The sequence below is a fragment of the Tripterygium wilfordii genome, chromosome 21, assembly GCF_013401445.1.
Source record: "Tripterygium wilfordii isolate XIE 37 chromosome 21, ASM1340144v1, whole genome shotgun sequence".
Classification (NCBI taxonomy): Eukaryota; Viridiplantae; Streptophyta; class Magnoliopsida; order Celastrales; family Celastraceae; genus Tripterygium; species Tripterygium wilfordii.
Window position 1 is genome coordinate 2910876 of NC_052252.1, and position 23268 is coordinate 2934143.

The following is a 23268-nucleotide window of genomic DNA, read 5'->3' on the forward strand; positions in this document are numbered from 1 at the left end:
GGAAGAAATTTAATTGTTCATGCAAATAGAGGCATGCAAAAGTAGGTATCTTTTTGCACTGCTTTCTTTAGCTTTGTTAAACACTGTCATTGTTTTGGCATGTTAAATTAACATTGCCAGTGTATATCCAATAGTAGAAGGCATGCATGAACGTTGTATTTTTAGGTATAAGCTGTCAAAAAAGGGTCCCTCCCATTGCTTTTTTGAAGCTTTTGACTTCCTAATCAAAGGTTTGGCTTTACCTTTGCTTAGTTTCTTTTGCATTTACTTAACACTCATGTCCCCTCTGTATTGTTGGATGAATAAAAAATAAGATAGTGGAATTGACAGAAAAACATGAGATAGAAATAGAAAGAGCAACCATAAAATTGTTTGAGTGTATGTATATATGCTTATCAAAAAAAGATTTGAGAGTATGTGGATTTGCTGTAACAAATCCCACATCGGGTGTGTGTGTGTCTCGTTCAATATATAAGCTTCTACTTCCACATGCCTTTTTGCCTGTGATGAAATACTCACGGGTGGTATGTGTGAAGTGTTGTTTACATATTGTTTGAGTGTATGTATATATGTTTATCAAAAAAAGATTTGAGAGTATGTGGATTTGCTGTAACAAATCCCACATCGGGTGTGTGTGTGTCTCGTTCAATATATAAGCTTCTACTTCCACATGCCTTTTTGCCTGTGATGAAATACTCACGGGTGGTATGTGTGAAGTGTTGTTTACATATTGTTTGAGTGTATGTATATATGCTTATCAAAAAAAGATTTGAGAGTATGTTTACATATTGTTTGAGTGTATGTATATATGCTTATCAAAAAAAGATTTGAGAGTATGTGGATTTGCTGTAACAAATCCCACATCGGGTGTGTGTGTGTCTCGTTCAATATATAAGCTTCTACTTCCACATGCCTTTTTGCCTGTGATGAAATACTCACGGGTGGTATGTGTGAAGTGTTGTTTACATATTGTTTGAGTGTATGTATATATGCTTATCAAAAAAAAAAATAGAGTAAAATAAATCAGATAATAATCTAATTTGAGATAGCATATGAACAATTAAATTGAATAAAATTTATGTGTTTAGAATCGGACTCGATTTAAAATTGGATAAAAAATTTATATTTGAATCTAAATTTTGAACATATTTATGTCCAATTAGTTCAGTTTGGATAAATTTTGTCATCCGAATCGGACAAAGTTTTGCCACGTGAATGTTAAATGTTGAACTTGCGTATTCCCTGGAACCGGAATCATTCTCAGAGTTGCGAGTAATTAGTTGTATATTTATTGTATGGTGTGATTATATAAAAATAACAGTTGGGTAAAGTTGGTTTTGACTCTTTTTTAATATTCTTTTTTAAGTATTATTAGCACTACTTTTACCGTGTTTAATTTAGTTCAAAGACCCTACTTTTCTTTTTCAAAAGAAACCCTGCAACTTTTGCCTTTCTCCCTCCCCAGACTCTCAGAGTTGGAGAAGCAAAAGCAAAAGCAAAAAAGCAACCTCTCCCACGACTCCACCACCACCACCACTACCACCATTGCCACACTCGTTAAGAAACAATGCATCAAATACGCTTCTCTACTTGTTATTCTTCTTCTACAATCCCACAAAAATGTCAGAAATTGTTCTTGCTGACCCTATTATCGATCCCAGTCCCACCTCTGAGGCAACAACGTCAACAAGGCCTCTCACTTTTGGTCATGATTATCGCGATCATGGCGCTGAACCATTTGACAGTGAGAGGTTGCCTCCGACCTTGGCTTCTGAAATTCAGAGGTTCCTTCGGGTTGCCAATCTCGTTGAGGCCGACGAGCCTCGTATTGCTTACCTTTGTAAGTGTTTATCGTCAAATCATTTTAATTTTGTCTCCTTGATTCTTTTTTTTTTTTTGCCTATAAACAAATATTGTTTAGATTGCTTGCGATTTCTTTGTCAGATGGGTTTGTTTTAAATCAATATTTCTTCGAAGTGTTATCACTCTGTTTGTTGTGATATTTGGAAGACCTGAAGTTAAAATCGTTAGTAGCTTATGATTGCTATAATTGCTGATATCAAATTCATCCATGTTTTTATTCACTTATGATTTTTGAATATAGAATTTGCACCAGTGTTCCAATTTTTTTTCCCCTTGTTGTTTTACAGGAATTAGACAATTGTTCAGAAAATAGTTTACTTCATGCTAAAATAACCCTTCATTCCTTCAACTAGTTGCTTAAAAATCGAGGCAAATAACATGAACATAAATTTAGAATTTATGGTTTCTTTTGTGTATATTGTTTATAAAGATATTATAAGCTGACTTTTAATTATTCAAAAATAGTTGTAGAACTACTATGGCAAAACTGACTGATTGTTTTGTCTTTTTTAAAAAATATACAGGACCATCTGTTTACGAGAAAGTAGGAATAGATTTTTTTGGGCCTAACTTACTATTACAATTTTAAGAACTTGAATTTATTTCTCTTTCCCATTCCATGCAAAAGAAGAATTACCTTGGTGTCGAGACTCGAAAACACAAATTTTGAATTGCCAATTGCTTTGGGTGGAATTAAAGTTTGATACAAGATTATGCAGAGTGAATTCTATATTGATTATGTGGTTAATGTGGCAGGCCGCTTTCATGCGTTTGAAATAGCCCACAACAGGGACCACAATTCAAGTGGCCGGGGTGTTCGGCAATTCAAAACTTCGCTTCTCCAGAGACTTGAACATGTAAGTCACCTTTTTCTCAAACATACAAACACAAACTTGTGGCCTAGTGGTAAGCTTAAATTTTTCTCGAACCTAGCGTCCATTTAATATGGAATGACCTACGGGCCCTAAACTTAAATTTGCTTTATGTTTGTGAAGAAAAGTAAGAATAACATCTATTACATAATAATGGTATTTTCTTTAAATTGTCTTTGAAATATTAAGAGCATAGAAAACATCATAGTTGTTTGTTATGCCATGTTTTCCAATAATAACTAATATCATGTATTTCTGCAATTCTTTTTTTAATATGCACACCAAATACATCTTTGTATGTCTTCTAGAATTTTTTGCCACGAAGGCATGCATTTCCTTTGGTTTAAGATATCTGGTGCTTTTATTCATCTTAAAAGTTGCTCCTTTTTCTGTTACAATGACATAGGATGACGAACCTACCTTTCGGAAACGAAAGGAAAAGAGTGATATTCGGGAACTCAGACGCGTTTATCATGCGTACAAGGACTATATTATAAGAAATGGCGGAGCATTTGATTTAGAAAATAGGTAATTGCCTTATCTTATGTCATTCAACTGCGTTTTTTTTGGGGTGGGTAAGCGGGACTGTGGGACTGGGGGTTTGAACTTGGGCACCACCCAATTCGAATGTATGCCTTAACCACCTCGGTTGAGGGGTTGTTGGCCAACTGCGCTTTCTTTCAGATGAACATTATTAGATAGCAATATTTGTTTTTCAATCTTGAATTAATTTTTGGTTTTAACTTGCATCAGTGACGAAGAAAAATTGATAAATGCGCGCAGAATTGCGTCTGTACTGTATGACGTACTAAAGACAGTTATAAACGCTACTGGTCCTCAGGTTCTATTTGACATATTACTTATGCCCCTCTTTTGTGATAACCGTACTTAGATGCAGAGTGTTAGATTCATTTTTAATCTTATTAATCACTCATTATTATGTTCATCTTGTTGACAGGCCCCTGCTGAAACGGGCAGTATCTGTGCGAAATCTGAGTTATATGTGCCATATAACATCCTTCCTCTTGATAATGGAGGTATTCAGCAAGCAATTATGCATCTTCCTGAGGTCTGATACATAGTGGATATTCTAAGCAATTTCTTTTTCCCTCAAAGTTAACTCTGATTCTGTTTTGTCAGTTTCTGTAGAATTAAATTAAGTGGCGAGTGATCTCAAAATGCAGCATGCTTTTTAATTGGTTGGTTGATATAGTACTTGATTATGCAGATTAAAGCTTCAGTTGCAGCGGTTCAAAATCTTCGTGGTTTACCATCAGGGCAGGACTTTCAGAGAAGTGCTCCATTTGTGGATTTATTTGAATTTCTTCAGTGTTGCTTTGGGTTTCAGGTAAATTTTATTAAAGGTACTTAATGTAGTAATTTTTCTACCACTGTAATAAAATATTGGGTGATTTTTTATTTTTTATTGGGGGGTGGGGGGTAGCTTTTCATTTTTTGGCATGACACATGGTGTTTTCTACTTCATTATGGGGTTTTTGGAGTAATGAAGTTGGATACTTCTAGGGCTGCATAATTTTGAAAATGATTGTGTGATTTGTTATAGAGATTCAGTCAATGCAGACATGTTGTAATCTTGAAAAATAGAATATAACCAGGCAGCTGAGCGACTCCTATTGTTAGAAGACCTCAAGGGCATGGGTCTGGAAAGTCGACTAAAGGTGAAATCAATTCATAAAGCATGGGAGTTTTGTTGTAGAAGAAAATGACAAGTGGTCTTATGGAAAATATTTTGTGTGGCATGTAAGTATGCATCCTTGAGTGATTCTTTCTCTGAAATCTTTCATATAAGAAAAATCAAGAATGCCTTGGTGAGTGATCATATGGAGGGAGCTCATGATCAGGAGTTAGAGCTTTTGGTAACTTTTGTGGACCAACTACATTTGGTGACCCCGGAACAAGCCAAGCAAACTCCAGCCAGTGAAGGCTTCTAACATTTGACTTAATAGAATGGAAGATAGTTATTGTTGACTGGATTTGTATGTGCTGGAAGATTTGGAAAAGCATTAACATTTGCAAATGTCAACCTTTTAACGAGTCATGGTCCTGTATATTATGTTTTAGTTCCATTATACAGTTTTGGAAAGGGAATTATGTTAAAGAGCAGACACACAAGGACCAACATACAGTTCTTTTTAGGTTCATGTTGATCATCTGGTATGAGAGGGACCTTTTTTTTTTTACCTTTCATGAAATGATTCTTGGCACACTTTTCTATCGAAAGATGTTTTAGCTTGCTTAATGATATTTGATTATTTAGGCCCTGATTTATATTTCTTTTTGTATTTTTTTTGGGGTCTTCACTTTTCTTGAATAAGGCTTACTTGCTTTTTGCTGAAATTCCGTGCTTTACTGAAAATATCAGTTGAAATTGAGGTTTGTTTAACATAATATTCGATTTGCTATGCTTTGGAAGTTACCACTGGCACTGGATACTCTGTTTTCTTAACTTAAGATAAAGTATTTAAAATATATACTGTTCTTGTTAGGAAGGAAATGTTGCCAACCAAAGGGAGCATCTAATTCTGCTACTTGCAAACATCCACGTTCGGAAGTATCATAAGGAGACATCTATCTTGAAGGTGCTTTAGCTACTTGATTCTTAATGTTTACTTGAACTTATATTTTATCCTTGGACTAGTAATAATGTGTTGTTCTTTTGATGTCAGTTAGGGGATGGAGCTGTAGATGAACTGATGAACAAGTTTTTTAAAAATTATACTAATTGGTGCAAATTTTTAAGAAGAAAAAGCAACATTAGGTAAGAGAAATAATCAAATTTGCTCATTGAATTGCATGAATAAATATAGATGTTTTGACAAGTGATTGGGTTATAAGTAAATCTGACCGTCTCTGCATATAATGCCTAACAACTTTTTCTCTCTCTCTCTTAATCTATCTAATTGTTTTGCACATCTCCTTGCTGTTAATTTTTTTTTACATTGTTCATTTTAACATCTGTATTTACAACAAATTTTTTTTACAACTTTGCAGATTGCCTTTTGTGAAACAGGAAGCGCAACAGTATAAAATTTTGTATATAGGGCTTTATCTACTCATATGGGGTGAGGCTGCCAACTTGCGCTTTATTCCAGAATGTCTTTGTTATATTTTTCACCATGTAAGTGACAAATACCTTAACAATAGTTACTTTGTTGTCAATGAATTCAACTTGGTTTTTGGATTGCATGTCTGCTGAGTGCAACTTATTTTTTACTTCTTGTCATAACCAATTATTTTAATGTGGTAAGTGTGATCATTATCTTATTGTTCAACTTTTACAGCCCAAACTATGCTAGCGAACAAATTAGAAGAGTAGAAAAGCCTATTTGTGTAACTATTGGAAAGTGATGTTTGTGACTGTCTAATGGTTGAGAAATCATCACAGACTTTTCTACACACATGTATATATGATCTTTCGCTCCATTTGATTGGAATTGGAGGGTGAGGTTGAGATAGACGTGAAATCATTTAAGACAAATTTATAGTGTACTGCCGAGTCCTTGTTCTAGTGAAGGGCTGTTAAGGCAAAGGAGCCGATATGCTACTGATTTGAAACCAATTCTTTTTGTACAACACAAATTTCCAAACACGAGTTCATTATTTAGATCAATATCTGTTGTTTCACTTGTTTGTTATTGACTAATATATATATGAGACTGAGGAGAAGTCATAAAGCAATTAACTTTGTACTGGTGTCAAAAGTCAAAGATTCTGCTTAAAATATGGAGAACAAAAACCCTTTGACTTGGCAACTTGTAACAGCCCGCCCTTCCACACTTGTAACACTTTGTCCGTTTTGGGTTAGCTCTTACTGGCTTGCACGACTTTGTCTTTCTAGGGCCAACACCAACCCATACTAGTTTTTGCCCAAGAAAAGCTCTTGTTACCAATTTGGAATTTTGGCGTATTATATTCTGCACTTTACTTCTTCCCTTAGGCGATGTGAGATTTAGAGCATTGAGCCCCTTCACCACTCGATAGCTCACCCAGTACCACCAAGCTTGACAGTGCAAAACTTGTGGCCCTGCCCACTCGAGCCAAGTACTACACCCCTACCGTAGCGATAGACTACTTGTCTCACCATAACCTTCTCTCGAATTCTCAAGACTTCTGTCTCTCCATCACTGCAGGAACAGAGAACCCCTGGTTGTTTGTTCAGAAAATCCTAAAACATCTTTCTCTATACATTTGTTTCTGTATCTAACCCATTTGTAACTTGTAAGCAGTTTTCAGGAACTTAGGGTAATTTCTGCTTAGCCAAGATACAGGGAGAATTTGCCTATAACCAATTGGTAATTGATGGATTAACGATAATGGGTTGGTTCATCTAGTATTCATCACTGGAAGAGTGGAGAATGTTTATGGCCAAGTTCTCCTGGCATCAAAAGCATTTCCTCTTTCACTACGCATGTTAATATTTGAGCTATTAGATGCTGGCATCAAAAATTTTTTCTGGACACTTCTCTTTATGACTTGTAGAAATAATTAGGATGACCAAAATATTGTAGGTTCTCAAATTTTATAGAATCTTTATGCATTCCATCTCCATAATTGATAAGCCATGCTCATGCATTCTTCTGACCTATGATCAAATTCTAGGGGTACTCTTGAACTGCCTTGAGTCCGACGACTGTATTATCCAGTGCCATAACTGGAATCTAATAGCCTGAACTTCTTTATGTACTATAAGTTTTTTTCTCTATTGGAATGCTCATAAGCTGCGAATATTCATGTCAAAGCAGTAGGAAAATTAAAAAATTATTCCCCATCTGTCAGCTAAAGCCTTAGGCAAGTTCTACTTCCTGGGTTCAAAACTTGTCTCCACCCAATTAAAATTAAATGAATGGTTATTGGGTTTCTCAACAATAAAAGATTCATCTTCGTATCAGCTTAATCAATAAAGTATATTCTCTTGAATTAGTAGAATGTAACATTTACATGAGCAGGAATTCAAATCCTCATCCCCATTGAACAATCTGAAAAGGGATATTAATGTATTAGACTATTATCATCATCAAATTTTTTTTTTTTAAATAAAAGTTGACAATACTTTTCTATTGTTTGTGTTCAGATGGCGTATGAATTGCATGGTATGTTAACCGGTGCTGTCAGCTTGACTGATTGGGAGAAGGTCATGCCAGCATATGGAGGGGGGTCAGAGTCATTCCTTAACAAGGTCGTGACTCCGATATACAGGGTTATATTTGAGGTATTTTCTCCTTTTTATACCTTAATAAATCCTTATATTGCAGAACCAATTTTTCTGTTTAAAAATTGCAGGAAGCTGCAAAAAGCAAAGGCCGGACTGCTGATCATTCTACATGGAGAAACTACGATGATTTGAATGAATATTTTTGGTTCGACTTGGCCTCTGCATAATTTATCTATTGTTATTCCATGTCTGCAAAATTTCAATTTCAAGAAGTTAGGTCTTTGGGACATGTTTTTTAATACAAGCCATTGTCGTGCAGGTCTCCTGATTGTTTCCAGATTGGTTGGCCCATGCGAGAGGACCATAATTTTTTTTGTGTTAATTCTTCTAATAGATGCAAGACTGAGAAAATTCTTGTATCACTTAATACGAAGGCAGAAAGAGGCAAGGGAAAAAGAAATGAAGATAAAGACGAGGAGGAGGTATTTTAATGAATTGCTTCTTTATCCATTTTTTTCATTTATCTTGAAATCATGAATTTCCATGACATGGAGTCAAAACGCTTGTCACTCGGAACTTTATTGGTCTATGCTGCCACCTTTTATTTCTAGCTTCATGAAGAATCTTGAAGTTATAGACATCTATGGTCTTATATTTGATGAGTATCAACCAGCTACATCAACAATTGTGTATAGCTGGCCTCTTTTTATTTATGATGAATAATGGTTTGTTCATGATAAGATGGTAGCTGCCTATGTTGACTCCTCTTTTACTGAAGCATATCTTTCATCCAAGCGAATTGTTGTGCACCTCCATGTTTGTGACAAAAAATATTCTTTTATCTTTTCGATTGAGAAATAACTTTATTGAGAATACTCCTTAAACTAATGACTTGTATATTCAAGATTTTCTTCTACGACTTTGTTTCTCATGTGTCATTTTCACTGCAGTTGCCTTCTGTTAGATGACTTTATTTTGTTGAATTTGTTTGGCATGAGCAACAATTTTCTGTTCCCTTGCATTGGCCTATGCTGCCTACCCCTTTGCTTTTTGTTGCAATAGAAGTATAATTTGGTAATTTTGATTCAATTCTCAAGACCAAGACTCATCATCTACTTCATATTGAAAAACTCTCTAAATCCATACGGCCATATCCTTGAATTGTGTTTGTTTTCTCACAGGCAGGAATGGAAGGAAATCGTCAACCCAAATGGTTAGGGAAGACAAATTTTGTAGAGATACGTTCGTTGTGGCAAATTTATAGGAGCTTTGATCGCATGTGGAGCTTTTTTGTGCTGTCCCTTCAGGTTCATCAGAAACCCTGTAGGGTACATTCACTGAATATCGCTTCATTGTGTTGGTTAAATACTTTTGTTTGCTTTTTCAGGCAATGATAGTAATTGCTTCCCATGATTTACAATCTCCACTTCAAGTGTTTGACTCAGAAATTTTTGAGGACATTTTGAGCATCTTCATTACATCTGCAATTCTTAAACTCATACGAGGTATATTCTATTTTGAATTGCCAATGCGTTTTAAATTTTAAATACAAGAACTTTCAGTTAGAGAAGGGATCATACAAGACTATATTTCGAATTTACTATGAACTTTTAGTATCCTTTTGTGAATTTAAAATACGACATTTTAATCTCACACCGAGATCACCATATAATCAGCTACTTTGACATATGGAGAGTAAAAGGTTTATGAAACAAATTATCTATGGAGTCAAGGAGGGTATAGATGAACCAATATGCTTGTTGGGCAGATGATGCATGACTTTGGTAAGCTAATTGGATAAGTTTGAACAAAAGTTTTAGCTGGTTTAATAAATGAGCGAAATCTAAAATAGATGGATTCAGCTTGTTTAGCCTTGTAATTAGTCCCTTTGTTCTTCAAGATTGTGCCAATTATTTTCATGAACTGACTTGTTCGGAACTTTTTTCTTACTATGCTTTTTTGTACTCCGACTGCACAAATATATTTATACATGTATGAATAATACAAATTTAAACTGAGTATTTGGCGTGGCAGCAATTCTTGACATTGCATTCGCATGGAAAGCTAGATGCACCATGGAATTATCCCAAAGAAGGAAATATGTGTTGAGGCTGGTTTTTGCAGTAATATGGGTGGTTGTTCTCCCCTCGTGTTATGCCAAATCAAGAAGGAAGTATTGTTTTTCGACTCAATATGTGAGCTGGCTTCAAGAATGGTGTATATCTTCCTATATGGTTGCGGTTGCAATTTATTTGTCTAATAATGCAGTTGAGGTGGTACTATTCTTTGTTCCTATTGTTTGGAAATTCATCGAGGTCTCAAATTGCCGGATATGCACATTTTTTTCTTTCTGGGCACAGGTAATCTGTCGTGCATTTATAATACATTGATATATGGTGATTTTCTTCAATACTTTTGACATTGTTATATTAATTTTTCCTGAATTGTTAATTGTAGTAGCTCGCTCACCTTTCACTAGTAGTCAGTTGTCACTCCTTGGACTCCAGTTTAGGGTTTAAATATTAATTCTCTCTCACTCCCTCTATCTCATTCTCAGCCAAGATTGTTTGTTGGACGGGGGATGCAAGAAACCCAAGTATCTATTTTGAAGTATGCCTTTTTTTCCTGGAAGAATAAATTTCTGCTTCTTTTGTCAATTTTTTCCTTACTGATATATATTTTCCTGCACGTAGGTATACATTGTTTTGGGTTCTGGTGTTGTGCAGCAAATTTTTATTCAGCTACAATTTTGAGGTGAGCAGGCATGAAATCTGTTTCTGTTTCACTTAACAGTTGTGTAACAAAAAACATTCCGAGTCTTGTTCATTTTTGTTCGTGTACTTTTCGTTTTTACCACTTAAACTCTTCATAAGTTTTTGTAGCTTGTACTCTAACATTATTTTATCATAAGTTTGGTTTAGTAAATCTATGAATTATTTCATATTATTCTTCCTTATCAAAAAATGGTATTGTTCTTTTCCGTGATTACACAAAATGCATGTGTGAACCAACTATTATACTCACTGAATATTAATGCCTGTCGTAAATGCAGATTAAACCACTTATAGAACCAACAAAACTCATCATGAGAATCGGTGTTGAGAATTATGATTGGCATGAGCTTTTCCCAAAAGGTTTTTTTCCCCTTTCTTTTGAATTTTTTCTACCTGAATTAAATTGAAACTTAAAAGGGGGTAACAAGTTTGTGATATGTGCTGCAGTCAAGAGTAATGCTGGTGCAATCGTGGCTGTGTGGGCTCCTATTGTAGTTGTGAGTTTTATTTGAGATATCTGAAATTCGCTTCCGTCTTCTGATACTTGGATTGTTAGCTGTCAAATTTTATTCACTTTCAAATATTTGTTGGTAGATCATCCATCCAATCTCACCTGGGAAAATGTTAATTAAAGTTGGAATAAGAAACATGATTCGTTGAAGCAATAAATGGTGTTGTGTACATAAACTGGATTAAAATTCTCTCTCCAATACAATTGTTTGATTTCTGACATTCATTTACTTTTTGCTCTTATCCCAGGTGTATTTTATGGACACACAGATTTGGTATTCAGTTTTCTGCACAATCTTTGGGGGTGTTTATGGAGTTTTGCATCATCTGGGTGAGGTAAGCTTCATATTTTTATTTCCCAGAAAATATTTGGTGAGCATACGGCATTAGTGCCCATCAGATTTCTTTTCATCTTCAACTTCTTCTGTAGATTCGTACATTAGGTATGCTGAGAAGTAGATTTCACACATTGCCTGCGGCATGTAATGCTTGCTTGATACCACCACCATCATCGAAACTTGAGCGGAAGAGACAAAGAACAAGCTTATTTGGCAGGAGAATTAGAGAGGTATGAGTTCCTCTAAATAAATACATACATATATGTAGTCATACATTTTGAGCACATGAAACCTCTCCGTGTTAAGGTCACATTGAATATTTTTATAGCTGATTTGTAGTTGAAATGATACATCTTCAGGTATCTGAAAATAAAAAAAGAGGCATTGCAAATTTTGTTCTATTATGGAACCAAATCATTACTACTTTTCGGTCAGAGGACTTAATAAGCAATAGGTTCACTTTCTTCTCCTATTTTTCCATTGTTCTTTGTTTGCTATCATCATGAAAGTAACTTTGAAAGTGTATTTGTATCCAAAGGGAGATGGATTTAATGACAATGCCCATGTCAACTGAGTTATTTGATGGTGTGGTTCGTTGGCCAATTTTTCTCCTAGCAAATAAGGTGTGTTTTCCAACCCCAGAATTTTATACTTTTATTCTTTTGTTGATATTGTCCATCTATTTAGGTTGCTCCCTCTTCTTACTAGTTTTCAACAGCACTGAGCATTGCAAGAGATTTTGTTGGAAAGGACAAGCTTCTTCTCAAGAAGATTAAGAAAGACAAGTACATGTATTGTGCCGTAAAGGAATGCTATGATTCACTCAAGTACATCCTTGATATTCTTGTTGTGGGTGATCTGGAGAAAAGGTAGAGAACTTCTTTTGATATATTCTATCGTCAATGCCCATTTTTAAAATGGAGATTTTGTGGGTGCGGTAAATTGGTATGGGGCAGTAGCTTTTTTTTGTTTAAATTTTCTTGGTAGGCTAATGTAATGGAGAATGATGAGTCTTAATATAGACATTGTTATTTAGGGTTGTATCAAGCATATTCAATGAAATTGAAGAAAGCATTGGAAGGTCAAGTCTTCTTGAGGACTTCAAAATGAGTGAGCTCCCTGCCTTGCAAGCGAAATGCATTGAATTAGTTGAACTTCTGGTAAGTATTACCCTGCAGAGTTAAAATTCTTAAATTGGCTCTGGAATTGTTTTGTCGGTAGTTGAGCTGTACTGATTTGTTGTGTTGTATATTTTGAGGTTGAGGCAAATGAAAGCCATTATGTTGATGTTGTCAAAGTCCTCCAAGACATCTTTGAGCTCCTAACCAGTGATATCATGATAAACGGATCGAGGTTTGGAGTCCGTGGACTCTTTTAAAATCTTTTTGAATGTTTCACTTTACTGAACTTTATTTGCAATGCACACAGAATACTGGATTTGCTCCAGTCTTTCCAAACGATGGAATGTGATTCGACATATTTTACAAGGAAAATTGACCCACAGTTGTTTGAGTCTGCTAGTGAAAAGAATTCTATACATTTTCCACTGCCCAATTGTGGCTCTCTAAATGAACAGGTGATGCTTCCTTCTTCTTTCATTATGTTGCTCTTATTCCAATTGGCCCCTTCTTACTTCCTTCATACACACTAAATCTAAGGAATATGAGGAAAACCATGTCGGCTATCTATAACCATGCACATATTGTATATATGGCATATCTATAGGAAAAAGTACTCTTGTGAACTTTGGATGGAAGATTAAGTGTCTTTTTTTGCTTCTGACTAGTAAAGACGAGGCAATGTGGACTTTTGATGACAGATTAAGTGTCTTGTTTTGCTTTAACTATTAAAGATGAGGCAATGTGGACTTTTGATGGCAGATTAAGCGTCTTCTTTTGCTTCTAACTGTTAAAGATAAGGCAATGGACATTCCTGCAAATATAGAAGCTCGGAGGCGAGTTTCGTTCTTTGCTACCTCGCTTTTCATGGATATGCCTAGCGCTCCTAAAATACGCAATATGCTGTCATTCAGGTCAGACTTTCTTGTCTTCGCGAGCATGTTTCATGGAAAAATGCATTTTTTTCTACAATTTTGACGAAGTGTTGAAACTTGGAAGTCTTGGGTTTCTCGATGTATATAGGCAATAACTAATAAGATTTTCTTGGGATTTTTTAAGTGCCTTTTCTTGCTATTTAAAATTTAGAAGTGAGGTTGGCTTGCAGGAGAAGTGGTGTTCTAATCCATCTTTATCATATCCAGAGTAAATTGTCTTATTCAGAGGTCTTACATGGTTGATCACATCTAATTCAGTCATTCAATCTCAATGAAGATTCTGATAAACTATTACCAGTTTGATATATAAAATTGACTACTCAGACATGTTTGGCTTCATCTTTAACAGCCAAGTTCGTCAATTTTCAACCATTATTTGGCTATGCCTTAGTGTTACCTTGTAAAAACTGTGTGTCAAGGGTGAAGCTTTTTTTGTGCACAAGGAGCAATTGATTTGGCTCACTGTCTTAGGTTGTTCATCATATAAGTGATTCATAATTAATTGTTGAAGCATCACAGTACTGATCTTTGGAGTGATGATTGACATGCATGGACCTAGGGGCCCAGCATGAATCTTGTTTGCTACCAAGTTAATATCTTCAAGGTATGAGAATGAACGTAAACAGGATGCGTAGAATAAGTTCCGATGCTAATTCTTGTTGGGAGCAATATCCTTTTTACGTCCTCTATTTGCAAAATGATTTCAAGCGCATAATTTGTCCTAATCCTTTGTATTATCTTTGTGCAGTGTTATGACTCCACACTTCATGGAAGACATTAATTATTCGATGAAAGAGCTTCAGTCAAGCACAGAAGGGGTTTCCATCTTATTTTATATGCAGAGGATATATCCAGGTATAAAAAAGAAAAGAACTTCAATAATAAAAACTCAAATGCTTTGACAACTCATGTCCCATCACTATTTCGTCATTCTAGACGAGTGGGAAAATTTTTTGGAACGCATGGGCTGTGGAAGTCTTGTTGAGTTGAAAGGAAACAGCAAGGAAGAAGAACTCAGAAATTGGGCATCTTTCCGCGGGCAAACACTAAACAGAACAGGTGAATTGGAATTTTAAATAGTATTCTAATAATAGATTTATTTCAGGAATAGCAGATAATGTGATTCACTTGAATTTATCGCTAGTTTTTCATCCTTTCCTTTCCTTTCCTTTTCTTTTGGCAGTTAGAGGAATGATGTACTACAGAGAAGCGTTAAAAGTTCAGGCGTTTCTTGACATAGCTGAAAATGAAGGTCTGTAATTTTGGCTGCATCGTGTGATACAAGACATCTGTTTATAAAGCTATATTTAATGCAATACGTCGGCACTGCAGTTTGTTGTGATGGTTCTATGTTAGTACTCAAGAATATCTTGAGAGTTGTTTTACTAAAAAATTCTAAGCCATGTCACTGATTTTGTTCTTCCAGATATTCTTGAAGGTTATGATGCTGCTGAAAGCAATAATCGTACATTATCTCAACTGGATGCACTAGCTGATTTGAAATTCACTTATGTTATTTCCTGCCAAATGTTTGGGTCCCAAAAGGCATCTGGAGATCCCCATGCACAAGACATACTTGATTTGATGAAAAGGTAACCCGTTAGAGGAATTGGAAAATATTTTGGGAGCCATTTACATTGGCAAATAAATTTCGGAACTTTTCTAAATGTAGCTTCTTTCTTGAAGTTATCCTTCTCTGCGTGTGGCTTACGTTGAGGAAAAGGAAGAGATTGTGTATGACAAGCGTCACAAGGTTTATTCTTCTGTATTGGTTAAAGCTGATAATGGTTATGATCAGGTTTGCAATATTCTTGCTCTTTTTAACACATCTGGAATTAGGGGACACATGTACTGGCATTTGGTTGAAACTTTAGGTATATTTTAAATCTTGTGGGCTCATGTGCATGAATGTGCCAGTAGATCTTATACTCTATATATTTTCTAGACTCATCCACAACCATATAAGTTAGGATAGGGCTCCATGAAAAATTGTAATGCAAGTTTATCGTAATGAGACTTCTTAAAACTCATCAACTACTACTACTAAGTTTTCCTTTGTTTGTCATTACGCTTTGGGGAAGTTAATACCACGAGTTTTCGGACCCTTCAAGCTAATTATGGACAACCTGGAGTCTGGACAAATTCTTAACATGTGAGACTTTTATTGTAATCTAAAGCCATATATTCCTGGAAAAGTCGATATGCTGAAACTTGAAAGAACTATGCAATTTATTTTCATGAGTGTGAAAATAAGTAAGCATAAAGATGGCTGTATTTAGATATTGGTAAGCATTTTAAGCATCTGTAGAATCATATAATTTCCAAAGTCAGCTTGTGATTAGAGAAAAAAAAAGATTAACAACTCATATAATGGTAATTAATTTAATAGTTTGTGACAATATAAACCACAAGGGTTGAGGATATTATTTTTCTTTTTCAGGAAATATATCGTATAAAGCTTCCTGGTCCACCAAATATTGGAGAAGGGAAGCCTGAAAATCAAAATCATGCTATTATTTTCACACGTGGGGAAGCTCTCCAAACTATTGATATGAACCAAGTATGATTTTTCTCCAGTAGTTATAACTCAAAACATACTTCTATGATTTTTATTCTTACATTCGATAGTTTTACAGGATAATTATTTAGAGGAAGCTTTTAAAATGAGAAATCTGCTACAAGAACTTCTACGTCACCATGGGCGGCGGCCGCCAACAATACTTGGTTTAAGGGAACACATATTCACCGGAAGGTTAGTATGTCTGATAATGTCCTCGCCGTGGATAAGCACCATGGCATATGCTTTGCTACTTAGGGACATAAATGATGAAACTTGGTGGGTGGACGGAAGCCAGAATTGTGTCCTCCATTTCCACCTTGCATATAGAATCTGTTTACCATCCTTAACCTGCCCTATTAGGGGACAAGATTCCTTGAGCAGCCAATTCGCATATCAACAAAACCGTACTTATTTCTTTCATAATGATGATGCAGTTACGGTTTACTTATTTATGCACCGTAGTTCATGTGGTGAACTCCCATGAATCTGACCATGAGGTAAGAGGTTCAAGTCCCATCATTGTTGTTCCCAATCTCTAAAATTACCAATATAAAAAAAAGAAAGGTGTTTCAAATAGTTTTCGAAATCACAAAAGTCAAACATAGGATAATTTTAGCATACACACAGCATGTAGGTATATATATAGACCGAGGTGGGGTCAGGAACATGACTTCTTATTCCCATCTTCGTTCCTGGTCTCATTCTTGTGCCAAACCTTTGTTTAGATGGGACCATCTGTGTTAGCCACAAGTCTGACATCGGGTATGGGGTGGCAGTTCTATATTATATATGGGGCATGTGGACTTATTGTTGCAAAGCACCTTTAAGGTTGCATTTATGAGGTCCTTGTTGACCAACACATCCAATATCACACAAGGTTGGAAAGGGTACCAGCCAAGATTTGGGTTTAATCATCATCAAAGCCTAGTTAAACATTTTGGGGTTGACTTCATAAACTCATAATGAAACTTATTTGAGTTCAACTGCCATTTAATCCAAAATTAAGCCATGCTCTTCGCTAGGCTTTAGAGTTCACATCTTTCTTTATTTCTATCACCATGTCTTTTTTCAGCCTCCGACTTATTTTTGGCATCCTACTTGAATTTTCTCAATGAAATGCTAGCATCTATATGCTGCACCTGATCAAAGTAATCTTTGATGATTTCTATCATCTTATCTTTGATTAGAGGTGCCTTTACCTTGAAAGGAGTCATCTCTATTTATTTTCCACGCAAAATTCTCATTTCTAATCCGTTCATATTCTCAGCATGTTAAAGCAAAAAAATTCTGCATCATACATCAGCGTGATGCATATAGTAGGTAGAAACATCAAAGTTATGTTTTAAATTCAACTGGATTGTGCAATCCCACGAAGAGGGCTGTAAGCTTGTAACTCTTATTCGTCACCTTTCCTTTTGTTATTATAGCTTTTCATATTTTTCTTTACCCCATCCTTGCATCTTGCACAACTCAGTAAAAGATGGATATGGTTAAGAATTGGGGCACTGCAAAAACTTATTCATGCTAACATTTGCATGACCAAAACTTCAAGCTACAATTAGTAGCCATGCAATAGAATGGCTATAGCAGTTATTGGTGCAAATCTCATTTTATTTTTGTGCTTTTTAAGCTGGGGTTGGTAAAGAAAACCTAATCCTTATTCAGAATAACTTGCAAACTGTTCTGCTATTTTTTGGGTTTCTGTATTCTTTTAAGTTTACTGGAGATTGGAATGCCACTAAATTATGAAAATTTAATCATTCCCATTTTTTTTTTGTTCAACATCTGAAAGCTTTGAGTCTTAACTTGTCTTCCAAACTCCAGTGTCTCTTCTCTAGCATGGTTCATGTCATATCAAGAGACGAGCTTTGTCACCATTGGTCAAAGGCTTCTTGCTAATCCTCTCAGGTAATTGATAACTGTTGCTGCAAGTATAAACTAAAGATATAAGGAATTATGATGTCTTTTACCATGTCAACCATCTAGCTGTCTTCCTATCTGTCCTCTCATCATGATCTATAAAATTTTCATTCTGTCAAGGTTTTTTTTTTTTGTTTTTGTTTTTTTTTTCCCTTGTATACAGAGTACGATTCCACTATGGACATCCAGATGTATTTGACAGGCTATTTCACATTACAAGAGGGGGCATAAGCAAAGCATCAAAAACAATAAACCTAAGCGAGGATGTTTTTGCTGGTAAGAATTAATGACTTAAATGCCGTAGCATGACCCATAGCGGGTAGGTTTGCGAGTACCCAAATAGCTATAGATACAATTTCCATCCCGAATCACAATTCGTTCACTAGCATTTACATGTAATCTATTGTAGGATTTAATTCTACCTTACGAAGAGGATGTATCACCTACCATGAGTACCTGCAAGTTGGCAAAGGTCGAGACGTAGGCCTTAATCAAATTTCAAAGTTTGAAGCTAAAATAGCTAATGGGAACAGTGAACAAACTCTGAGCCGTGATATATACCGCCTGGGACGTCGTTTTGATTTCTTCCGGATGTTATCTTGTTATTTCACAACCGTTGGTTTTTACTTTAGCAGCCTGGTAACGTGCTTGAACTCTGAAAATATCATTCTGGTCTTGATATTAGTGTAAGTTTATATATTATTATCAATTCAGAGTTCATGATGAGGTCTCTCCTTTTGGGTTTCAATATAGAGATATAGGTTGTGGATAGGACCATAAGAATCAATATATGCACTGAAATAATACTTTGACAGTGCTTTTTGTGCTTTTGTGGAAGTAGAATGATAGAATTTTATGAAATTAACGTCATGTTCCCATGGAAGTTTACCTACAATTCTCTTGAGCGCTATAACTAGATGTCCTGCGAAGCATCATTAGAATGATACTTTTTAAGTACTGGTTTCTTGGTTTTAGTAGGATGAATATCAAGTCAGCTCATTTATAAGCAGTTTGTGCAGATGTTTATTCCTGAGTCAGGGTGCACTTGCTAAAAGAAATTATAAAACGAGTGTGGATAGTTGAGTGCTTATTTCTTGCAGTTGAAGAGGTGTACTTGCATTTGGTGTGTTACATTAATCTAAGACCTGTAAACGTAAATTGCATCTTTTATTGAAAATCCATCGCTAATTTAAAATTATTCTTCAAAATTTTGCAGATTTCAGTAATTGGAATTTATGTGTTCCTTTACGGACAGCTATACCTTGTTCTCAGTGGATTGGAGAAAGCACTCGTTATCGAGGCAAAACTGCAGAATATACCATCACTGGAAACAGCTCTTGCATCGCAGTCATTTATCCAACTGGGGCTTCTCACAGGCTTACCAATGGTTATGGAGATTGGACTTGAGAAAGGATTTCTCACAGCAGTCAAAGATTTTGTTCTCATGCAATTGCAGCTAGCTGCTGTTTTCTTCACCTTCTCTCTTGGAACAAAAATTCACTATTATGGTCGAACAATCATGCATGGGGGGGCTCAATACAGACCCACTGGGCGTAAAGTTGTGGTTTTTCATGCGAGCTTTACTGAGAATTACAGATTATATTCTCGAAGCCACTTTGTTAAAGGATTTGAGCTAATGTTGTTGTTGATTGTTTACTATTTGTTTAGGCGATCCTACCAGGGTAGTGTAGCATATGTATTGATCACTTATTCCATTTGGTTCATGTCCATCACTTGGTTGTTTGCACCCTTTTTATTTAATCCTTCTGGATTCAGTTGGGACAAAATAGTAGATGACTGGAAAGACTGGAATAAGTGGATCAAGCAGCAGGGAGGCATCGGAATTCAACAAGATAAAAGCTGGCAATCCTGGTGGATTGATGAGCAAGACCATCTTCGACGTTCAGGGCTGGGTGCTAGATTGTTTGAGATACTTCTGTCTCTCCGCTTTTTCATGTACCAGTATGGTCTGGTTTATCACCTTGATATCTCTCAGCAGAGCAAAAATTTTCTGGTTTATGTGCTCTCCTGGATTGTGATTCTTGCAATTTTCCTACTGGTCAAGGTAAATTCCTCATTTTTTCTTGATTTCTTTTTCCCATTTAGGCCTCAAGAAAGCATTAATCTGGTTATATGCATAATGAAGTTGCTTGTAGGCGAATTGAGATTTAGATGTTAAGTTGGTTGGCACTTTAGACAATCATTTTTGTTGTAGTCAGGCAGTGCAGAAGAAAAAGTACAAGACAGAAGCTCGTCAGGAACTAATATTTAGTTTTCAGCTTTGCTTTTCGATTCAAAAGATACACTAGGCATATAGGATAGATGGAAATTCTCCTCTCAGTACTCCCTGTTTTGTTTTAATGAAAATATGAAGTGTTCTTTAGTGCTCAGGCTTCTCTTAGAAGAACTTTCATTGATGGCAAATGAGCTGTCTTTTATATTTGTTAAGATTAGTTACTTTGCCATTCAACCCGATAAGTTAACTTGTCGGGTTGGGACATTTCACATCATTTATACATATTCTAACAATCCCCTCACGTGTGGGGCCTGTGGGCTGGACAAACTGACAGCCAACTTGTGCACAACAAACGAGGCCTAACAATAGGGCTACTCTCACAAAAGGGGCCCTCACTTGAGGCAACAACAAACACACACAAAGGCCTATACTTGGGGCAACAACAGATGGGGATTTAAATTGCGAAAGTTAATGTTTGAACCCAAGACCTTTCGCTCTGATACCTTGTTAACACACAACGGCCCATAATTGGGGTAACAACAAATGGAGGTTTAAATCGTGGAACCTAATGTTTGAACCCAAGATCTCCTACTTCGTCGGTATCATGTTAAGATTAGTTACTTTGCTATTCAACCCAATAAGTTAACTTGTTGGGTTGTGACATTTCACATCAATTATACATATTCTAACAATATTATATGAACAACAGTAGAAGCATGGAAATGATCCTTTTATCCTCTCTGTTTTACTGTATTGAATGGTCAACTTCAGACTTAATATAGACTAGTAAATGAATTTCTACCCAGTTGCCTACTGTTTAGCCTCTCTTTCTATACTTGTCTGGTTCAGAATTTAAAATAGATGAAGACCCAATTATTTTACTAGCAATTTGTCAATGCTTTTCAATTGTTCTTTCTTTCTATTCAGTATAGAAATTAAAAAGGATTAGGCTACAGATTTATCAGATTGTTGGTAGAAGAACAAGTTCCAACTTACAAAATGTGGTGATTTGCCAAATGTTTATATATGAGAATATCCTCATCTTTGTTTGACTATTTCCCTGCAAAATCACAATTGAATGTTATTCATCTCAGTTTTATATATTCATCAGTCACATATGCTGCATATTGTTTCTAGTGGACATGTTTGCTTGTAAGTTTTGGTACAACATTCAGCATTTTCTTGTGCAACTGATGATCTTGACATGAGATATATGCAGGCTGTGAACATGGGAAGACTGTTGTTCATTGCAAAATATCACCTTGTGTTCAGGCTCTTTAAAGCAATCCTGTTCTTGAGTTGTCTTGCTGTCATAGTCATTCTCTCCCGCATTTGTCACCTTTCTTTGAAGGACTTGATTGTCTGCTGTCTAGCTTTTTTGCCTACAGGATGGGGCTTGATATTGGTAAGCTTAATCCATGTAATTTCTTTTCTTTTATTCTTACCCTCAGATTGGCATGAGGGTTGGGGTGGTGGGGAGGAGGACTAGGAGAGGTAAGGGTTGGGGAGGTGAGCATTTGGGTATTTTATCATTCCAGACATGCATGCTCAGCCACTACGACCCCCACACTCTGGGAGTTCGAAAATTGGAGGTGCCGGAAAACCTCCCGCATGTTATTAACCAATCAAGCTCTTGATGTCCAGCAATCTTGTATACTAATTTTCTTGTGCTCTTAATTCTCAGACAATCTTCATATGATATTAACTTTGCTTCTTTCAGATTGCACAAGTTGCGAGGCCGAAGATCGAAGATACTGGATTGTGGGACTTTACACTGGTACTTGCTAAAGCATATGATTATGGAATGGGTGTTGTTCTTTTCACACCCATTGCTGTCTTGGCATGGCTCCCTATTATATCAGCCTTCCAGACTCGGTTTCTATTCAATGAGGCTTTCAACAGGAGACTACAAATTCAACCAATTCTTGCTGGGAAGAAAAAAGAGTAGCTTTTTTGAAATCCCAATGTGTTAATAATAGTCTATACAGTGAGGTCAATCGGGTTTGTAAAGAGAGTTCTTGTTAGTTGTTACCCATCTATTTTTTTATCGCACTAAAATAGAAACTCAGAAAAGAGTTGGGTTGGACAAAAATACTTTTATCACAGGGATGATTTTTGCCTTTACCCTTTCATAAAACTAGTGTTATGTTATAAATTATAATATAAATAAAGATCATAATTTTAAAAAACAGATTTATTAGCAAAATTTCTATCAAATTAAATCAACACGTACACTTTCCTTGTCTCCACATAGGAATTTCGGATGGCAGAGCCCACACTATGTGTGTAAGCCGTGTCGGTTGAGACAGGTGGGATTAGTATTGCTATTTATAGTATCTCATGCCAAGTACTTACATAAAAATAGCTAAGATGATATTTACGTGTGTGATATTTTATAGAGATTTTAAGTTGATGAACATTATTTACATTCCATTTTTTATTAAGTACACCCTATTAATTTTTTAAAAACACACTAGAGTGGGGTGTACTTAATAAAAAATAGGGTGTAAATAATGTTCATCTTTTAAGTTTGAAATGTTAGCGTCGTACAAAAATTATTGATATAATTGAATCGATTGATAACTAAATTGATATCAATCATTTATTTTCAAAATTTTTTACATATTTGTTTAAGAACTGATCGAACAATCGCTCTATATTCTAATAACCTAAATAACCAACATAACCGATTAATCGGTTGAATTCATGTAAAAAAAACCAACCCAACTGACCATTTTCATCTCATGTTACTTGCCGACGCCGAATAAGGAGCCTTTATTATGGTGACTAGATACAGGAATTTGTAGGGCCCATGTGGACAAACGGATGGAAGAGAAAAGATTTTGATTGGTACACGTTTCATGCGTTTCTCGACACCTGGCATCCAACAATCAGTCAAAATGCAGCAATTTTTTGTTAGAGCGTCTGTCAGTTTTTTCATTATTTAATTAAAATTAAGTGAATATATA

The 23268-nt window shown here is 35.7% G+C and overlaps 1 protein-coding gene across 8 annotated transcripts; it reads left to right on the forward strand.

The window, feature by feature from the left end:
* Window positions 1-1420: 1420 nt before the first annotated feature.
* On the forward strand, window positions 1421-22418 carry LOC119989885 (putative callose synthase 8). Of its 8 annotated transcripts, none has more exons than XM_038835624.1 (41): window positions 1421-1840; window positions 2620-2720; window positions 3142-3263; window positions 3489-3576; window positions 3694-3804; window positions 3964-4083; window positions 5243-5335; window positions 5423-5514; window positions 5748-5874; window positions 7828-7932; window positions 8037-8113; window positions 8228-8390; window positions 9090-9215; window positions 9296-9413; window positions 9943-10268; window positions 10466-10518; window positions 10602-10662; window positions 10961-11042; window positions 11130-11179; window positions 11442-11528; window positions 11623-11760; window positions 11890-11984; window positions 12069-12153; window positions 12239-12399; window positions 12567-12690; window positions 12789-12883; window positions 12959-13106; window positions 13411-13562; window positions 14332-14438; window positions 14520-14642; window positions 14767-14835; window positions 15010-15175; window positions 15270-15381; window positions 16024-16143; window positions 16220-16335; window positions 17968-18051; window positions 18227-18339; window positions 18473-18702; window positions 19280-20128; window positions 21519-21704; window positions 22020-22247. In XM_038835624.1, the coding sequence occupies exons 1-41, from the start codon at window positions 1621-1623 to the stop codon at window positions 22245-22247; spliced, it is 5823 nt and encodes a 1940-aa protein (XP_038691552.1). In that variant the 5' UTR covers window positions 1421-1620. The 8 variants fall into 8 exon arrangements, 6 of the variants coding, with proteins under 6 accessions (XP_038691552.1, XP_038691551.1, XP_038691553.1 ...); XM_038835623.1 differs by having other exon boundaries at window positions 1464-1840; window positions 7828-7965; window positions 22020-22418; XR_005465902.1 differs by lacking the exons at window positions 21519-21704; window positions 22020-22247 and adding an exon at window positions 19083-19186 and having other exon boundaries at window positions 1458-1840; window positions 7828-7965; window positions 19280-19421.
* Window positions 22419-23268: the final 850 nt, after the last annotated feature.